The 19,321-nt window shown below is 48.7% G+C and overlaps 1 protein-coding gene and 1 long non-coding RNA gene across 2 annotated transcripts in view; both read left to right on the forward strand.

Moving 5' to 3' along the window:
• Positions 1 to 19,321, forward strand: part of LOC140349545 (uncharacterized) — a 70,850-nt gene that overhangs the window by 21,127 nt on the left and 30,402 nt on the right. The gene's annotated exons all lie outside the window — the stretch shown is intronic.
• elapor2a (endosome-lysosome associated apoptosis and autophagy regulator family member 2a) overlaps positions 1,133 to 19,321 on the forward strand; it is a 34,975-nt gene continuing 16,786 nt past the window's right edge. Inside the window, exons 1-9 of the mRNA XM_072434882.1 lie at positions 1,133 to 1,389; positions 7,136 to 7,256; positions 9,834 to 10,023; positions 12,780 to 12,927; positions 14,780 to 14,869; positions 15,812 to 15,917; positions 15,988 to 16,140; positions 16,690 to 16,778; positions 17,437 to 17,617. Of these exons, the coding sequence (XP_072290983.1) occupies positions 1,303 to 1,389; positions 7,136 to 7,256; positions 9,834 to 10,023; positions 12,780 to 12,927; positions 14,780 to 14,869; positions 15,812 to 15,917; positions 15,988 to 16,140; positions 16,690 to 16,778; positions 17,437 to 17,617 (1,165 nt within the window). The 5' untranslated portion in view covers positions 1,133 to 1,302. The remainder of the gene's footprint in view (positions 1,390 to 7,135; positions 7,257 to 9,833; positions 10,024 to 12,779; positions 12,928 to 14,779; positions 14,870 to 15,811; positions 15,918 to 15,987; positions 16,141 to 16,689; positions 16,779 to 17,436; positions 17,618 to 19,321) is intronic.

Consider the following 19,321-nt stretch of genomic DNA (forward strand, 5'->3'; position numbering starts at 1 on the left):
TAGTATCTCGGTCTTGATTTTTATGGACAACAAAGCAACTACTCACAACCGCACTGGTCAAGTTCATGTAAACAGCACATTGCATTGTGGACTGCATTTGTCATTCGCACGTGAGATACTGACTCAGGAACGAAAAATAACCCTTATTTTATATGAATTCTTTATTTGCTAATAGAACAATTTGGGCTCCATAGTAGGCTCAGTAAAGCTTTATGTTGTTGTTAAGTACTGCAACACTGATGTGATTGCAATATTTGAATATATATTTTGATGTAATAATTCATGTCATATTAAAAATACATTTATGACTTAATGTATTAGTGAAAAGAATGTATGAAAAAACAAGATTAAATCAAGGGAATCAAGACTAAATTAGACTTAAAAATGTTAGTTTGGTACAGTATTGAATATAATAACTATATAACTATATTGCCCAGTCATAACTTACTACTACTTCTTCTTTACTACTGAAAAATGACACAGGGAGTTTCACACGTCACTACTCAACACTGACAGCATCAACACATCAACACTGAGCAGGTTTTGGCATCTGAAGAGCTTTACTGCCCTCTGCTGGTGAATGCTGAGGAATAAACTTAGAATGAAATAGAATCATGGTATAATGATGATTATTTATAAATACCAAATACTGATAACGTTCTATATCAGGGCAGTACATAAACCTGTGCCACACGGGAATATTATTTGACTACAACAATACAATGTCATCAAAAAACGACTTCCACGCTGGCTGATAAAAGAAGACGGAATAAAACCATTATTTTGTAAAATAGCCCACATTTGAATGCATTTTAGGAACGTCACAGCAGCGTCAGAGCTTTAGGTGATTGAAAAGAGTCAAACTCGCGACTGCGCAGCCAAATGACACGTACAGGATACAATCACACTATATTTAAACAATAAGAACATGACAACATGTGCTTTTTACTAAATATATGCGTAGGGTAAAACAAAAAATGTGATGCTATAGTATAGATAAAGCTGATTTGGTTTGTTTGTAAAGCTTTGACTTAAATAGCATCCTGATTACGCGTCTTACACTTTACGCTGAAAGGCACAGGCGGATGCAGAGGTGGCCATCACAACTAGCTTGAGTGCGCCTGCGCGTGGAGGAGCTCGGAGCGCTCCTGAGGATAATCGCAGGTGGCTCTGGGAACCACAATCTGCCGCGGAGGAGCGCCGTGTCCCCGGCCAGACGTCTTCCGTCTTCTACCGCCCGGATCTGGTCTCACGCCCGTCTCCAAAGCTCGTGCGTGATAGTCTGGCTCTCCGCGGTCCAGAATGCGGTGCTTCGCCCTCCTCCTCTTCCTCCTCTTCCTCCTCTTCCTCCTGAGAGACGGGGCCAGCGGACAGCGCCAGTGCGCGGAGGTACTGAGACTGAGATGCTACGGGATCCGCACGGAACGGGCTTATTTTAAACCTTTTTGCTCTTACGATCCATGCGTAGAATGGACTAATGTCAGACCTGACATTAGTCACATCTGCAGATTTAGACGCTCTTTGGCGCTGATGGAGATGAATAGTGTTGTGGCTTATCAGTGATCAAAAGCAAATATTTAGCCTGAAGGGAAGGGCCACGTCCATGTCCGAATCAGGACTAAATCAGGACTAAATCAGGATTAAATCAGGACTAAATCAGGACTAAATCTAAATCAGGACAAAGTCAGGACTAAATCAGGACTAAATCAGGACAAAGTAGTTTTCAACCAGGTCTAAGGGGGGATGGAGTCATTCTGGAGAAAATCTGGATTTCACAAGAAAATTAACTGGACATTAACTGGACCCGGACTGGACCCGGACTGGAGCAGGGTTTATAACCATAAAGGTGCACTATGTAACTTTTGTGATGGGAGGTGACCTCCACCTGCTTGTTTCCATGGTGATGTTATTGCGTTGCCTGTTAATGTTCTCCAGTATTTGTCCATATCCATGGGGAATAGGCCAAGTTACAGGTCAGATCTGTGGAGAGGGCGAGGCCACAGTGAGAATGCTGTTTTTTTGTTTAAAATGTTGCAACAATAACAGATGAATAGTGCCGGATGGATACGTTATGACACCAGCATGTGACCTGTCTCCACTGGTTCACTTTGGCTCAGGTTGATACGGCCCTAAAGTGTTTCTGCTTTCTAAAGTGAACCCGTTTAAGGGGTCCAAAGTGAACCCTTTTGAGCGAGATCAGAGAGATATGAAAAGTAAAATGATAAAATGCTCTTACCAATTGTGGACTTGATCTTGTGATAAACCACTGTATTTCCAGTGATGCTAACTTTAGATGTTGAGCCGATAGAGAGCAAAGCAGCTCTGCAGCTTTAACAAAGACTAAACCAGAGCGGAGCCAGAACTCATCATAAATGATATCAAGCTAAAAAGAGAAGGGTATGAAAATAGTGGCTCGTTTCCAGCCGTGTAGAGCCAGTTTGTGCTCTGCCCTGGAGTGTGTTGAACTTCACTCTTGAGAGCATTATCTGGTTCCTGCCTGGTCCAGTCTTTCCTTCCTCTGCTCAGGCTCAAAGCGACGCCTCATCAGCCTCTCAGGCCCAGATAACAACTGGCACATTCACGCAGCCCGGGCACTTATGCCAGTTTCAAGTTGGAGGGTAAAATTGGGCTCGGATAAAATAGTCTTATTTAAAAGACATGTTTAGCTCTGAGGGGAAAAAGAAAAGAAAATCAAAACATTTGGCGTGATAAAATAAGTAAGTGAAGTACAATGACTTCCTGGTTTACAGCCAATCATGAGTCGACTTTCTGGTGGCAGATGTTCAGTATTTAGTCTTTAGTTTGTTTTGTGGCGGATTTAGCTAATACAAATGTGTGTGTGTGTGTGTGTCTGTGTGTACTTTATAATCAAAAATGCATTTAATTACTTTCTGTTTGCTATTTCTGCCCCATTTTTCTAATCTTTGTTTCATATATTTTATTGCTTTACAAACAAATATAAGTCTCCATTGGACAGAAGTGACCGTATGTACTCAAGTTTTCATTTGTACGCTGCATAAAAGAAAAAAACAACAAATACACCTCCAGCAGAGGCAGATACTGGATATGAGCTGAACAAATGCTTTAAAGGAAAGACAACATAAAGCTTTATTTTAACACTTAAATATGACGATGGTATTGCACAAAATGTGACTCCACTGCTCCAAGTTAGAAGTAAAACATGGTTGTGGATTTTGTTCTTTATTATATTTTGCAGAGCTGTGAATGGTAAAGAAAATAAATAATTCAGTATTCTTTTTAAATCATGTCCATCAAAATTGGCCCTACTTATTAGAATATTGAAGGTAATAGAAATTTTGAAGGCAGAAGACACTGTTTCTTCTGTATTTGTAGAGAATCCTTGTTGTTCTGGTTAAACATCTGGACACTCGGCGTGGCTGGTCCTTGTGTTAATCAGAAGTGTCACCAGAGGCCAGACCGGTGCTGGGCCGGTGCTGGGCCGGTGCTGGGCCGGTGCTGGGCCGGTGCTGGGCCGGTGCTGGGCTGGTGCTGGGCCGGTGCTGGGCCGGTGCTGGGCCGGGTAAAGATTGAACCAGGACTGAACTTGAATTATAAAAAAATAAATAAGATCTGAATAATACTAATGACAAACAGCGTCTAATGCATGTACAATATTCAAATGTGATTGTTTTGCAGCTCCTCCTGGTGAGTGGCCTCCTGCTGCCCCCCCCCCCCTCCATGGTGACATCACCATGGCGACGGAATGTGCCATATGCAAGACCGCCTTAGGAGATGACACCAGTGGATGGTCTTAGTCATATTAGAGCGGAGTGTTTTCAGTCACCTGCATCATACTTTCTGTGAAGTCATCCGAACATTCTGACTAAAGCGAGACTGATGCGGGTCTGAAGCGGGTCTGAAGTGGGACTGAAGCGAGACTGAAGCGGGTCTGAAGCGGGTCTGAAGCTGGTCTGAAGCGAGACTGAAGCGAGTCTGAAGCGAGACTGAAGCGGGTCTGAAGCGGGTCTGAAGCGAGACTGAAGCGGGACTGAAGCGAGACTGAAGCGGGTCTGAAGCGGGTCTGAAGCTGGTCTGAAGCGAGACTGAAGCGAGTCTGAAGCGAGACCGAAGCGGGTCTGAAGCGGGTCTGAAGCGGGTCTGAAGCGAGTCTGAAGCGAGACTGAAGCGGGTCTGAAGCGGGTCTGAAGCGGGACTGAAGCGGGACTGAAGCGGGTCTGAAGCGAGACTGAAGCGGGTCTGAAGCGGGACTGAAGCGAGACTGAAGCGGGTCTGAAGCGGGTCTGAAGCGAGACTGAAGCGAGTCTGAAGCGAGACTGAAGCGGGTCTGAAGCGGGTCTGAAGCGAGACTGAAGCGAGACTGAAGCGGGTCTGAAGCGAGACTGAAGCAAGTCTGAAGCGAGACTGAAGCGGGTCTGAAGCGAGACTGAAGCGAGACTGAAGCGGGTCTGAAGCGGGTCTGAAGCGAGACTGAAGCGGGTCTGAAGCGGGTCTGAAGCGGGTCTGAAGCGAGACTGAAGCGGGTCTGAAGCGGGTCTGAAGCGGGTCTGAAGCGAGACTGAAGCGGGTCTGAAGCGGGTCTGAAGCGAGACTGAAGCGGGTCTGAAGCGGGACTGAAGCGGGTCTGAAGCGGGTCTGAAGCGAGACTGAAGCGAGACTGAAGCGAGACTGAAGCGGGTCTGAAGCGAGTCTGAAGCGAGACTGAAGCGAGACTGAAGCGAGACTGAAGCGGGTCTGAAGCGAGACTGAAGCGGGTCCGAAGCGAGACTGAAGCGAGACTGAGGCGGGTCTGAAGCGAGTCTGAAGCGAGACTGAAGCGGGTCTGAAGCGAGTCTGAAGCGAGACTGAAGCGGGTCTGAAGCGAGACTGAAGCGGGACTGAAGCGAGACTGAAGCGAGACTGAAGCGGGTCTGAAGCGAGTCTGAAGCGAGACTGAAGCGAGACTGAAGCGGGTCTGAAGCGGGTCTGAAGCGAGTCTGAAGCGAGACTGAAGCGGGTCTGAAGCGGGTCTGAAGCGGGTCTGAAGCGAGACTGAAGCGGGTCTGAAGCGGGTCTGAAGCGAGACTGAAGCGGGTCTGAAGCGGGACTGAAGCGGGTCTGAAGCGGGTCTGAAGCGAGACTGAAGCGAGACTGAAGCGAGACTGAAGCGAGACTGAAGCGGGTCTGAAGCGGGTCTGAAGCGGGTCCGAAGCGAGACTGAAGCGAGTCTGAAGCGAGACTGAAGCGGGTCTGAAGCGAGTCTGAAGCGAGACTGAAGCGGGTCTGAAGCGAGACTGAAGCGGGTCTGAAGCGAGTCTGAAGCGAGACTGAAGCGGGTCTGAAGCGAGTCTGAAGCGAGACTGAAGCGGGTCTGAAGCGAGACTGAAGCGGGACTGAAGCGAGACTGAAGCGGGACTGAAGCGAGACTGAAGCGAGACTGAAGCGAGACTGAAGCGGGTCTGAAGCGGGTCTGAAGCGAGTCTGAAGCGAGACTGAAGCGGGTCTGAAGCGAGACTGAAGCGGGTCTGAAGCGAGACTGAAGCGGGTCTGAAGCGAGACTGAAGCGGGTCTGAAGCGAGACTGAAGCGGGTCTGAAGCGGGACTGAAGCGGGTCTGAAGCGGGTCTGAAGCGAGACTGAAGCGAGACTGAAGCGAGACTGAAGCGAGACTGAAGCGGGTCTGAAGCGGGTCTGAAGGGAGTCTGAAGCGAGACTGAAGCGAGACTGAAGCGAGACTGAAGCGGGACCGAAGCGGGTCCGAAGCGGGTCCGAAGCGGGTCCGAAGCGAGACTGAAGCGAGACTGAAGCGAGACTGAAGCGAGACTGAAGCGGGTCTGAAGCGAGTCTGAAGCGAGACTGAAGCGGGTCTGAAGCGAGTCTGAAGCGAGTCTGAAGCGAGACTGAAGCGGGACTGAAGCGAGACTGAAGCGAGACTGAAGCGGGTCTGAAGCGAGTCTGAAGCGAGACTGAAGCGAGACTGAAGCGAGACTGAAGCGGGTCTGAAGCGAGACTGAAGCGAGACTGAAGCGAGTCTGAAGCGAGACTGAAGCGAGACTGAAGCGGGTCTGAAGCGAGACTGAAGCGAGACTGAAGCGGGTCTGAAGCGAGACTGAAGCGGGTCTGAAGCGAGACTGAAGCGAGTCTGAAGCGAGACTGAAGCGAGACTGAAGCGGGTCTGAAGCGAGACTGAAGCGGGTCTGAAGCGAGACTGAAGCGAGACTGAAGCGAGTCTGAAGCGAGACTGAAGCGGGTCTGAAGCGAGACTGAAGCGAGTCTGAAGCGAGACTGAAGCGGGTCTGAAGCGAGACTGAAGCGGGTCTGAAGCGGGTCTGAAGCGAGACTGAAGCGAGACTGAAGCGAGACTGAAGCGAGACTGAAGCGGGTCTGAAGCGGGTCTGAAGCGAGTCTGAAGCGAGACTGAAGCGGGTCTGAAGCGAGACTGAAGCGGGTCTGAAGCGAGTCTGAAGCGAGACTGAAGCGGGTCTGAAGCGAGACTGAAGCGGGTCTGAAGCGAGACTGAAGCGGGTCTGAAGCGAGACTGAAGCGAGACTGAAGCGGGTCTGAAGCGAGACTGAAGCGGGTCTGAAGCGAGACTGAAGCGAGACTGAAGCGGGTCTGAAGCGAGACTGAAGCGGGTCTGAAGCGAGACTGAAGCGGGTCTGAAGCGGGTCTGAAGCGAGACTGAAGCGGGTCTGAAGCGAGACTGAAGCGGGTCTGAAGCGAGACTGAAGCGGGTCTGAAGCGAGACTGAAGCGAGACTGAAGCGGGTCTGAAGCGAGACTGAAGCGGGTCTGAAGCGGCTACTTTCCAGGATTTAAAAGACTTTAATCGATCCCCGAAAGGAAATTATTATTGTTGGAGATGCAGGAGAGACACTAAAAGGAAAGTCAGTATCACAGTAAGAGATACTATAAATAAAAGAACTATTATAAATGATATTATTTAATTATAAATAAAGTACTATTTATTTATTTTGTATCACTTAAACCCCCAGTAAAAACATTTACTTTAAACTGAACTTATGTATATATTTACCTGGACCCTGGTGTCGTACTTCCAATGGTGAATCCAGCTGCTCATGTCAAACAGTCTCTTGTTTATTGACTCGTCTCTGTCTCTGATTGGCTGCGTGTTAATCGCCGCATCACCGTGACAACCTGCCGTTGTGTTTTCTGCAGGCGGACTACTACTACGAGTACACAGAATGTGACAGTAAAGGGGTGCGCTGGAGAGTGGCCATCCCCCAGAGTCCGGGCTCCTGCTCTGGACTGCCCCGCCCGGTCCGAGGCACCGAGTGCAGTAAGTGTCCCACAACACGGCAAATATGTATCATGTAGTAATATAATACAAATATCACGAAGACACTTGTACCAGACCTGGGCATGGGGCAGGTGCAGGGGCCGCGAGGAGACCCTGGGATTCACATGAGGGTTTGTAAAATGAACCACACAAACACTAGACATAATTTGAAGTGTTGATATTGAGAGTAAAGTAAATAACTAAACCACATAAACAAGACTGTGGACTGATATTAAAGGAGGCATACTATGCACACTTTAAGGACTTGTTACAACCTTGTTACAACCACATTTCCTTGCCATTAGTTTACTCAAAGTTGTTTATTTTGATTGATTCTTGCACGTTTAAGTAATCTCTTTTTTCCTGTTTTCCCCTACCCCCTATCTCCGCCCACATCCCTGTACTTACAATGATTATTGAAAGACATGTCACAAAGCTACTGTTGTGTAAACGTTGTGTAAACGAATCTGCCGCTCGTTACAGTGAAATAACAGTTCTATAGTTTGGAACAGGAAGTCAGTGGATTTGTTGTCGAGCTGTCAGTGTCGTTGTTGTGGTTTCAAATGAACAGAATGTAAAATGATGATCTACTTATTGTTATAGTTATATAGTACCTAGAGAAATGCATAATATGTCTCCTTTAACATCCCACTTGACTTTAAAACCATGTATACAGTGCATAGAACTCCTTTAACGGAGACAAGAGATGGATACTATGGGAATCTTTTGGCTGGTCACAGAATGAACCAAACTAACATGGACTCATATTAAAGAAATGACTTTCATTTTGTATTGAAAATTACAATAAAGGTCTGGGAAGGGTTTCAAGGCTGAGCATCCCATGGCACTTAAATGTGGGTCAAATGCAGTGTGACTGTCCCCATGGAGACGATACACTGCCTCAGTCCTACAATGTGAAGTTCCCTGGGTTAAAGAACAGACCAGACCTGTGGCTCATGGTGCGTGCAGTCGTTGACAGCCCTTGTTACTTTGACGTTTGGACTTGTCCTTCTTCCTGTTGCAGCTCACCACAGCTTTCACTGAAGGTCACACTGAAGTGTTGTCACACTGAAGAATGAGGAAGCTGTTTATGTGTCTCATACTTCCACAGAGAAGATGCAGATCTGCCTCTGTTGTTCATATGAAAAATCCAAATATAATAATAAATCTATTATAATTGACATTCAAAAACTGGAGAAAATCACGTTCAGACTAAATTTAAATTGTCTGTATTCTTTTTCTCTGTATCTTCTGAACTCTAGTTTGTGTCTGTAGTTGCAATGTTATGTTACACAATAATAAAGCCTCGTCATGGGTGTGGACTAAAGGTGCAGTGCAGGAGGATAAGAAAATCAGAGTCAGAAAAGGTTTATTGCCATTGTCAACAAACAGAATTCACAAACACAGGAACTTGCTTTGGTGATTTGGTTCATCATAAAAAAATGAACAATGATAAAACAACCTATATAAGTCAAAAAGAAAAACAATTTAAATCTGCTATAGGATGAAAAATAAAATAAAATAAAATATGCTTAGTATGTTAACAAAATTGACAGTTGAATTGACATATGTAGTGCAGAAAGTGACCATTGCAGTGAGTGATTCGATGAGGGTTAAAGTGACGGTGTTTAAGAAGTGTAAACAGCGAGGCAGCCTTCAGCGGCGCCATCTTGAGTCGCAGAATGGAGGAGTCGCTGTACTTGTGGTTGATCACTCTCTGAGCGGCTTCATCTTCTCACACGTTTGTTCTCGTACGGATCATTTAGTCATCATCACGCCTTTACAGCGACCAGTGACGTGGAACAGGCCGACAAACACGTCCAGTGCATTGGCCAGAACAGCTTTAGATGTCGCTCCTGATAAATGCTCAGCCAATACATTTAATCACGTTACATAAATACAAGATTATTGTGATGAAGAAAATCTTGAGATATCCATTTGTTGTCAATATTGCCCTGCCCTAATGTTTGGAGACTTGGGTGTGAACAACTCCAGTCGTAAAGGTCACATATGAGACATACTATCGTCCTTTAAAGCTGCTCTTGTGCTTTGAGGTTAGTTCGCCATCTACTGGCAGCAGAGGGAATTAACTGGGGGAGAAAAACAAGGCTAGCTTGCCCCAACATGGAAATGTAAGCATGCAGTTGTAATGAACGTGATTTGAGGCCGAAATGTTCAGAACGAGTCTGGTGAGGATTAATGGCACTGGAAATGGAGTATGTTTGGAATGTAACCTCGTAAACATGATTATTACACAAGTGTGAATGAAGCTAAATACAACTTCAGACGTTTGATGTTTTTGATGAGGGAACAAAGTTTTAACATGATTAAAAGCTCCAAAAAGTCAATTTTGTCAATTTTGTTCTATTTGCTGGTTTGACATCTGTCCAATTTTTTATATTTTCCCCCTAGAACACATTTTCATTTAACTAACTATATATGAGACTAAAATAAGTCCATTAATGACGAGCACAAAAGCGGCAAGAAGATGTACATTAGTTCATTGTGTACTCGTTTGTTGACCCTGTATAATCATTAAGTTTCATGCCATGTTTCAGTCTGAACCTCTGTGTGCAGCGTTCTCGTGCCAGGCGGGGCAGTTCCTGGAGATGTCGGCTCAGGAGTGCACCCCGTGTGCGGCCGGGAGCTACTCTCTGGGCAGTGGGGTCCGTTTCGACCAGTGGGACAGTCTGCCCGCCGGCTTCAGCAGCGTGGCCTCCTCTGGGGACAGCAGCTCACACGCCCCCGACAACCTGAGCTGCAACAGGTGCATCTGCAACACATCACAACCTGCACAGTCTGAGCCAGTCCGGCTGAGCGGACACTGGGACCGCCCACTGTGACCGCCCACACTGTGACCGCCCACACTGTGACCGCCCACATGAAGCCCACACTGTGACCGCCCACACTGTGACCGCCCACACTGTGACCGCCCACACTGTGACCGCCCACATGAAGCCCACACTGTGACCGCCCACACTGTGACCGCCCACACTGTGACCGCCCACACTGGGACCGCCCACACTGGGACCGCCCACACTGGGACCGCCCACACTGGGACCGCCCACACTGTGACCGCCCACACTGTGACCGCCCACACTGGGACCGCCCACTGGGACCGCCCACACTGGGACCGCCCACACTGGGACCGCCCACACTGGGACCGCCCACACTGGGACCGCCCACACTGTGACCCCGCCCACACTGTGACCCCGCCCACACTGGGACCGCCCACACTGTGACCGCCCACACTGTGACCGCCCACACTGTGACCGCCCACACTGTGACCGCCCACACTGTGACCCCGCCCACACTGTGACCCCGCCCACACTGGGACCGCCCACACTGGGACCGCCCACACTGTGACCGCCCACACTGGGACCGCCCACACTGTGACCGCCCACACTGTGACCGCCCACACTGGGACCGCCCACACTGGGACCGCCCACACTGGGACCGCCCACACTGGGACCGCCCACACTGGGACCGCCCACTGGGACCGCCCACACTGGGACCGCCCACACTGGGACCGCCCACACTGGGACCGCCCACACTGGGACCGCCCACACTGTGGGACCGCCCACACTGTGGGACCGCCCACACTGTGACCGCCCACACTGGGACCGCCCACACTGTGACCCCGCCCACACTGTGACCCCGCCCACACTGTGACCCCGCCCACACTGTGACCCCGCCCACACTGTGACCGCCCACACTGGGACCGCCCACACTGGGACCGCCCACACTGTGACCGCCCACACTGGGACCGCCCACACTGTGACCGCCCACACTGTGACCGCCCACACTGGGACCGCCCACACTGGGACCGCCCACACTGGGACCGCCCACACTGGGACCGCCCACACTGTGACCGCCCACACTGTGACCGCCCACACTGGGACCGCCCACTGGGACCGCCCACACTGGGACCGCCCACACTGGGACCGCCCACACTGGGACCGCCCACACTGGGACCGCCCACACTGGGACCGCCCACACTGGGACCGCCCACACTGTGACCGCCCACACTGTGACCGCCCACACTGTGACCGCCCACACTGGGACCGCCCACACTGTGACCGCCCACACTGTGACCCCGCCCACACTGTGACCCCGCCCACACTGGGACCGCCCACACTGTGACCGCCCACACTGTGACCGCCCACACTGGGACCGCCCACACTGTGACCGCCCACACTGTGACCGCCCACACTGGGACCGCCCACACTGGGACCGCCCACACTGGGACCGCCCACACTGGGACCGCCCACTGGGACCGCCCACTGGGACCGCCCACACTGGGACCGCCCACACTGGGACCGCCCACACTGGGACCGCCCACACTGTGACCCCGCCCACACTGTGACCGCCCACACTGGGACCGCCCACACTGGGACCGCCCACACTGTGACCCCGCCCACACTGTGACCCCGCCCACACTGTGACCCCGCCCACACTGGGACCGCCCACACTGTGACCGCCCACACTGGGACCGCCCACACTGTGACCGCCCACACTGTGACCGCCCACACTGTGACCGCCCACACTGGGACCGCCCACACTGGGACCGCCCACACTGGGACCGCCCACACTGTGACCGCCCACACTGTGACCGCCCACTGGGACCGCCCACACTGGGACCGCCCACACTGGGACCGCCCACACTGGGACCGCCCACACTGGGACCGCCCACACTGTGACCCCGCCCACACTGTGACCGCCCACACTGGGACCGCCCACACTGGGACCGCCCACACTGTGACCGCCCACACTGTGACCGCCCACACTGGGACCGCCCACACTGTGACCGCCCACACTGTGACCCCGCCCACACTGTGACCCCGCCCACACTGGGACCGCCCACACTGTGACCGCCCACACTGTGACCGCCCACACTGGGACCGCCCACACTGGGACCGCCCACACTGTGACACCGCCCACACTGACCGCCCACATGAAGCCCACAGTGTGACCCCGCCCACAGTGTGACCCCGCCCACAGTGTGACCCCGCCCACAGTGTGACCCCGCCCACACTGTGACCGCCCACACTGGGACCGCCCACACTGGGACCGCCCACACTGGGACCGCCCACACTGTGACCGCCCACATTGACCGCCCACATGAAGCCCACACTGTGACCCCGCCCACAGTGTGACCCCGCCCACAGTGTGACCCCGCCCACAGTGTGACCGCCCACACTGGGACCGCCCACATGAAGCCTGCCAAAGTGTATAAGAATTCAAAGTTTGAAAGTTTGCTCGGGTTCCCTGGTAACTAATGAGCACAAGACATATTTAATTCAAAATCTGTATCTGAACTTCTATAAACGGCTAAAACATTTGTATTTATATTTCACATTTTTGGTTGAAACCTCATAGACATTCAAGCTTAAAACTGCTTCATAGTGACAGTGCAGCATTTGAAACATATTGTCCACATTATGCTGACAGAGAACTGCATTGTAAACGCTATGTCAGTGTTTGTCTGTGCAGGATATCTAACTCCTTCTCTTGTCCGTGCAGTTCCTCGTGGCTGCCTCAGGGGGCGTACCTGGAGTCCAACAGAGACGAGTGCACGGTGTCTCTGATTTACGCCGTGCACCTGAAGAAGCAGGGCTCGGTCAGCTTCGAGTACCAGTACCCTGACCACAGCCTGCTCTTCCAGTTCTTTGTGAGTTGTGTGTCCTTGTTTTGTGTATCCTTGTCTTTATTTATATGTACTGAAAATTTGACCAAAAACCTACAATTTAGTGTGAAATACATCTGCAAAATCTCTGACGCTGGTTCACTGTGGATGAAAAAAGAAAAGGAAAAACAAAACACTGTATGTTTTAATGTTTTGTGAATCAGCCTTAAATATTCATTAGACGTTTATTCAAATTGAAAGCAATGACTGAAAATTATACACCATTAACGCAGAAAATCCCTTGCATATTTGAATTAAACTTAATTAACCTGTTACCATCCACCTATTTCGCCCTGTGCACAATGGTTGGACCCAAATGGCATTGCTTATTAAAAGAGGATCTTATGTTCCACATGTAAGTGTGATGCATCATTAGAAAGCTTAGTCCTTCTAGTTTCTGCAGATGTGCACATGTACATGTACACACACTGTCAGGGCTTCAGAACTTACACTACAGAGGCCCAAACATAAACAAAACATCCTTTTTTTAGTCTCACCTGAATATTGTCAATTTGTAATGGTCCTGAGCATGACATACTTCATTGTGTGCATATGCTGTTCACTGTACATGATGTTTATCTTGTTGACAACAACTGTGTAAAGTTTCAGATCTCTAGGAACAGGCATTTTGGTGCTGTTGACCTTTTTTTATCAAAAAGTAAATTCGGAACAAGTGATCCAAATATGTGCCAACTGTGCCAAACTGTTTTATTACAATTTTCGCTCCTCTATGATCATAAAACATACATTTTGATGTTTTGTAGGCCACTAATATCTATTATAACTGCTAAAAACAATGTATTTGAAAATGTGTAAATATGAGTTTACCCATGAATTTCCCATATAGAGGTGAATAATAATAATAAAAAAAATAATAATATTTTTATTTTATTTTTGTATTGGTATAATAATACATATATCTAACAAAATGCACGTCCAAAAGGCTAATAAAATCAGAAAACGTGATGCGTAAAATCTAGTCCCTCCTGCCGAAAAATCTAGGCTCTTTACAGCGTTACGCACGTGAATACAGAGGATTCTGTGTGTGGGACCCATAAGTCCCGCCCACCGTTCTAAAGCTATTCTTATTGGCTAGAATAATGTCAGTCAAAGTCTGCTACATGACGGCATGCTAGCGCTATCTCGATGTCAACAACAAACCATATGCGTCGGAAGCGGCGCATTTTTTTTCCCTCCAGAGGCTCTAGAAAACAAACCCGGTGACAGAAAAAGTGGTGGATGGTCTCATTCTGTAGGTAACAGTCTGAAGAAAAGATCGATGCCAAACACCATCTTATAAGTCAAACAGGTCATTTGTTATGGACGGAGAAATGCGCCGGACGAGCCTTAATCCTGACCATCGTCAAAGAAGAAAACTTTGTTTACTTGACAATATCTTGAAATCGGATAACTTCAGGAAAAATACAAGTGGATATTGTTGTTCAATGGTTCCTTACGGACAGACTGAGCATAAGAATATACAAAATTAAAGCCGTTTCGTCCGTCATAAACAGCAAACAGGTAGGACATGCGTTTGTAAAAGTTGAGACTTTCTCACAAACTATTGATAATTGCTTATTGGGGCATATTATTCAAATCAATGAGATATTCGTTTTGTTGAGAAAATAAGCTTTAAAATGATAGCTTGCTGGTATTGACCACGGAAATAAAAGCGATGATGTAAGAGAATATTTGAGATATGGAAAATGCGCGCCGGCGCGCAGGTGGATGGTAACAGGTTAATAAATGCACTTATATTTGTATTGATTTTTTGGGGGTGGTGCCTGTGGTTCCTCGTCCCCTGGCCTCATGTGCTGGACGTGTGTCTGTGTCGTAGATCCAGAATGACCAGTGTCAGGAGATGGACCAAACGGCCGACACCAAATGGCTCAAGCTCACCGGCCAAGGAGAATGGGCGTCTCACGCGGTAAGAGCTGGGCGTCTCACGCGGTAAGAGCTGGGCGTCTCACACGGTAAGAGCCGGGCGTCTCACTCGGTAAGAGCCGGGCGTCTCACACGGTAAGAGCCGGGCGTCTCACACGGTAAGAGCCGGGCGTCTCACTCGCACGGTAAGAGCCGGGCGCCTCGCTCGGTAAGAGCCGGGCGTCTCACACGGTAAGAGCCGGGCGTCTCGCGCGGTAAGAGCCGGGCGTCTCACACATTGCTTGAGGAGGGAGCACCAGACATTGTTTGGCCCCAGAGCTTTGTCTTTTGTTAAAATAATATGTTGTGCAAATTAAATATTAAAAATCTCAAACAAATGCTGGGTATGAAATGGGTAAAAATGTGTATGAGAACACAAACATCATAAAGCCTCCTCTGGGCTTTGACCCTGTTAGCAGCAGGAGGAATCGGCTCTAATCAGGAAGTGCGCTTACATAAACAGGCTGGCAGCGGCTCAAATGGTCAGTAGTTTTCCATTGGCCAAAATTAGGATTATTTAAAGTGCTGCACCCAGTTTCTTGCCTGTAATAAAGTAAATGCTGTCCAGCCCAAGTAGATATAATATAAAAGCAGCTCTTAGGGTTAAAATGAGACCGCTGTGTGCTGTCTGTATCTAATTATAAAGCTTTTTATTCCCTGTAAAGCAGGAAGTACACTGTTGGCATGTTCTTACTGTGATGGTAAACTCTTCTCTGGCCTCTGAAAGTAGTGAAAAGTGCTCATAAACTCATTGTGTAATTTGGGCGCTCAGGAGGCATTAGGTTAGTTTGGACAACTGCAAACACTTAAAAAACTTATTGAGCTTATTTTCAGCCTCTTGTCATTGGTTTTTATTTTGTCTTGTAAGCTCTTTAACCAAATCAACAGGGGCAAATATTGGGCCGAGACGGAGCCTTATTACATTTGTATGTTCTGAACCTTTTAGGTAAACCTGAAATCAGGCACCAACATCTTGTACTGGAGGACCGGCGGCGTGGTAATGGGCAGTAAAGTGGTCAAACCAGTGCTCCTGAAGAACATCCAAATAGAAGGTCTGTTTGGCAGCGCTTGTGTCCATAACTCGCTCACAGATGAAGCCTTCTCACCGTGCTCTTCCCTCAGGAGTGGCCTACACCTCCGAGTGCTTCCCCTGTAAACCAGGCACGTTCAGTCAGGTGCCAGGGTCCTCGGCGTGTGAAGCCTGCCCTCGAGACACCTTCTCTGGGCACGGGGCAAGCTCCTGCACCCCCTGTAACACCACCACCCACTACGCAGGTACAAACTGTATACCAATGACGTCTTAGTGGTCGATAACAAACACATTTGATCATCTCTTACCTTTTTATTGCAGTTTTGAATAGTGTTTGTTGGAAATGGAAGTGGGATAAAACTTTTATAATATCGTTATTATCATTTTAGAGGTATGCAAAATTAGAACACAGACTATATCATTAACACAATTTAAAATCACACCAAATGCTGATTAAAAATAAAAAGAATTTGTGAAATATTGTCTGAATATAGTTATGAGATGACGCAGAAAGATATCGAGTATTCATTGTTGTCAATTTCAACCACTCCTTGTTGGAAATTGAGGAAGACAAGAATATATAATATAAGTGGATGACACATACAGCGCAAAGACAACTCGACTGAGAAACCCTGGCTCTTTTTAAAATATTGGGCAGTGTGAAATGAAATGCCTTATGATAAAGAAAAACGATTTTGCGAATATTTTCTGACTGCATTTTCACAAGGGAGCTGCAGGGGGAGCTGTATCAGAGGTACTTAGTTCTGTAACATGTTTTCCTGTTTGTTTCTCAGTTGAGGGGTCGTCCATGTGCAAGGTCAAACCTCCTTGTTCCAAAAAGGACTATTTCCAGCTCCACACAGCCTGTGATCACGAAGGAAAGGTAAACGCCGAGTCTTCTTCTTTAACTGGAACCAGAGCCTAACTTCTACCTCTTCTGTGTCTCCTCCTCTGTGCCTCCTCCTCTGTGCCTCCTCCTCTGTGACCCCTCCTCTGTGACTCCTCCTCTTTGCCTCCTCCTTTTTGCCTCGTCCTCTTTGCCTCCTCCTGTGTCACCACCTCTGTATCTCCTCCACTGTGCCTCCTCCTCTGTGCCTCCTCTTCTGTGACTCCTCCTCTTTGCCTCGTCCTCTTTGCCTCGTCCTCTTTGCCTCGTCCTCTTTGCCTCCTCCTGTGTCACCACCTCTGTATCTCCTCCACTGGGCCTCCTCCTCTGTGCCTCCTCTTCTGTGACTCCTCCTCTTTGCCTCGTCCTCTTTGCCTCGTCCTCTTTGCCTCCTCCTGTGTCACCACCTCTGTATCTCCTCCACTGGGCCTCCCCCTCTGTGTCTCCTCCTTATATGTATCTCCTCCTCGGTCTCCTCTGTGTCCCCTCATCTGTGCTTTCTTTGTGCTGCCTCCTCCATCCCCTCCTCTGTGCCTCCTCTGTGCCTCTTCCTCTGTGTCTCCTCCTCTTTCCCTTCCTCTGTCTCCTTCTTTTTGTCTCCTCTGTATCTCCTCCTCTGTCTCTCCTCTGTCTCTCCTCTGCGCCTCCTTCTCAGACCCACGTGGTGTATAAGTGGATGGAACCTAAGATCTGCCTGGAGGACGTCTCTGGAGCTGTGAGTCTGCCCCCTGGTGGAGAGCGTGAGCCTTGCCCCCCATGTAACCCGGGTTTCTACAACAACGACACGGCCACCTGCTCCCCCTGCCCCCCCGGGACCTACTCCGATGGGATGAACCGTAAGCTGCCGACTGACTGACTACAAATGTTACTGCTACTCTGTCTTAAACTGGGACTAAAACTGGGACCCAAGGGTCTGTTACATGAGCTGCTGACGTCACCCAAACATATCAAATGTTGTCTTAATAAATAAAATCTCAATCTTATCTGAATTATACTTTTTCTTCATAAGAAAAAGATCTGATCTGAGACCAGGAAACGAGACACAACTTCCGCTTTAGGCTGAATAAATAAAGTTCTCATCACTGGATCCAAGCCAGTGATCCTGACTGCTGCGTCCTGACCTTTACTGACCAATCAAGGACGTTGTACAGCGACCGCATCCTGTCGCCCCGGTAACCAATGTCCAAACAAGCCCAAGCTGGTCAACCATGTAAACAGTAATGACACATACTCTCAGCATCCCAGAGTCTTGGGAGGGAAAAAAATAAACGTTCCTCTTTAATGTAGAAGAGCTGCACTTTTCCCCACTTTTCACCAACTACAAGAGCAAACAAAGACTTTAGGACTTATGTCGCAGACTTTAGGCCTTATGTCGCAGACTTTAGGACTTATGTCGCAGACTTTAGGCCTTATGTCGCAGACTTTCGGACTTATGTCGCAGACTTTCGGACTTATGTCGCAGACTTTAGGACTTATGTCGCAGACTTTCGGACTTATGTCGCAGACTTTAGGACTTATGTCGCAGACTTTAGGACTCATGTCGCAGACTTTCGGACTTATGTCGCAGACTTTAGGCCTTATGTCGCAGACTTTAGGCCTTATGTCGCAGACTTTAGGCCTTATGTCGCAGACTTTAGGCCTTATGTCGCAGACTTTAGGCCTTATGTCGCAGAATTATGTCGCAGACTTATGTCGCAGACTTTAGGACTTATGGCGCAGACTTTAGGACTTATGGCGCAGACTTTAGGTCTTATGGCGCAGACTTTAGGTCTTATGGCGCAGACTTTAAGACTTATGTCGCAGACTTTAGGACTTATGTCGCAGACTTTAGGACTTATGTCGCAGACTTTAGGACTTATGTCGCAGACTTTAGGACTTATGTCGCAGACTTTAGGACTTATGTCGCAGACTTTCGGACTTATGTCGCAGACTTTAGGACTTATGTCGCAGACTTTCGGACTTTATACGTCGCAGACTTTAGGACTTATGTCGCAGACTTTCGGACTTTAGACGTCGCAGACTTTAGGACTTATGTCGCAGACTTTCGGACTTTATACGTCGCAGACTTTAGGACTTATGTCGCAGACTTTAGGACTTATGGCGCAGACTTTAGGACTTATGTCGCAGACTTTAGGACTTATGTCGCAGACTTTAGGACTTATGTCGCAGACTTTAGGACTTATGGCGCAGACTTTAGGACTTATGGCGCAGACTTTCGGACTTATGTCGCAGACTTTAGGACTTATGTCGCAGACTTTAGGACTTATGTCGCAGACTTTAGGACTTATGGCGCAGACTTTCGGACTTATGGCGCAGACTTTCGGACTTATGTCGCAGACTTTAGGACTTATGTCGCAGACTTTAGGACTTATGTCGCAGACTTTAGGACTTATGTCGTACCAAATACAAACGCATGGAGTGGAATGAAGTGGTCAATTGGTCCAAATTTGTATTCTATCCAAGAATGCTCTACATGCTCCCACAATGCAACAGAATCATCCGATTACGTTTGCTGTGCCTAAAATACATTCAGCACGCCA

Source organism: Eucyclogobius newberryi, unplaced genomic scaffold (genome assembly GCF_026437365.1).
Source record: "Eucyclogobius newberryi isolate DKJ021-1_F unplaced genomic scaffold, fEucNew1.0.hap1 SCAF_7, whole genome shotgun sequence".
Classification (NCBI taxonomy): Eukaryota; Metazoa; Chordata; class Actinopteri; order Gobiiformes; family Gobiidae; genus Eucyclogobius; species Eucyclogobius newberryi.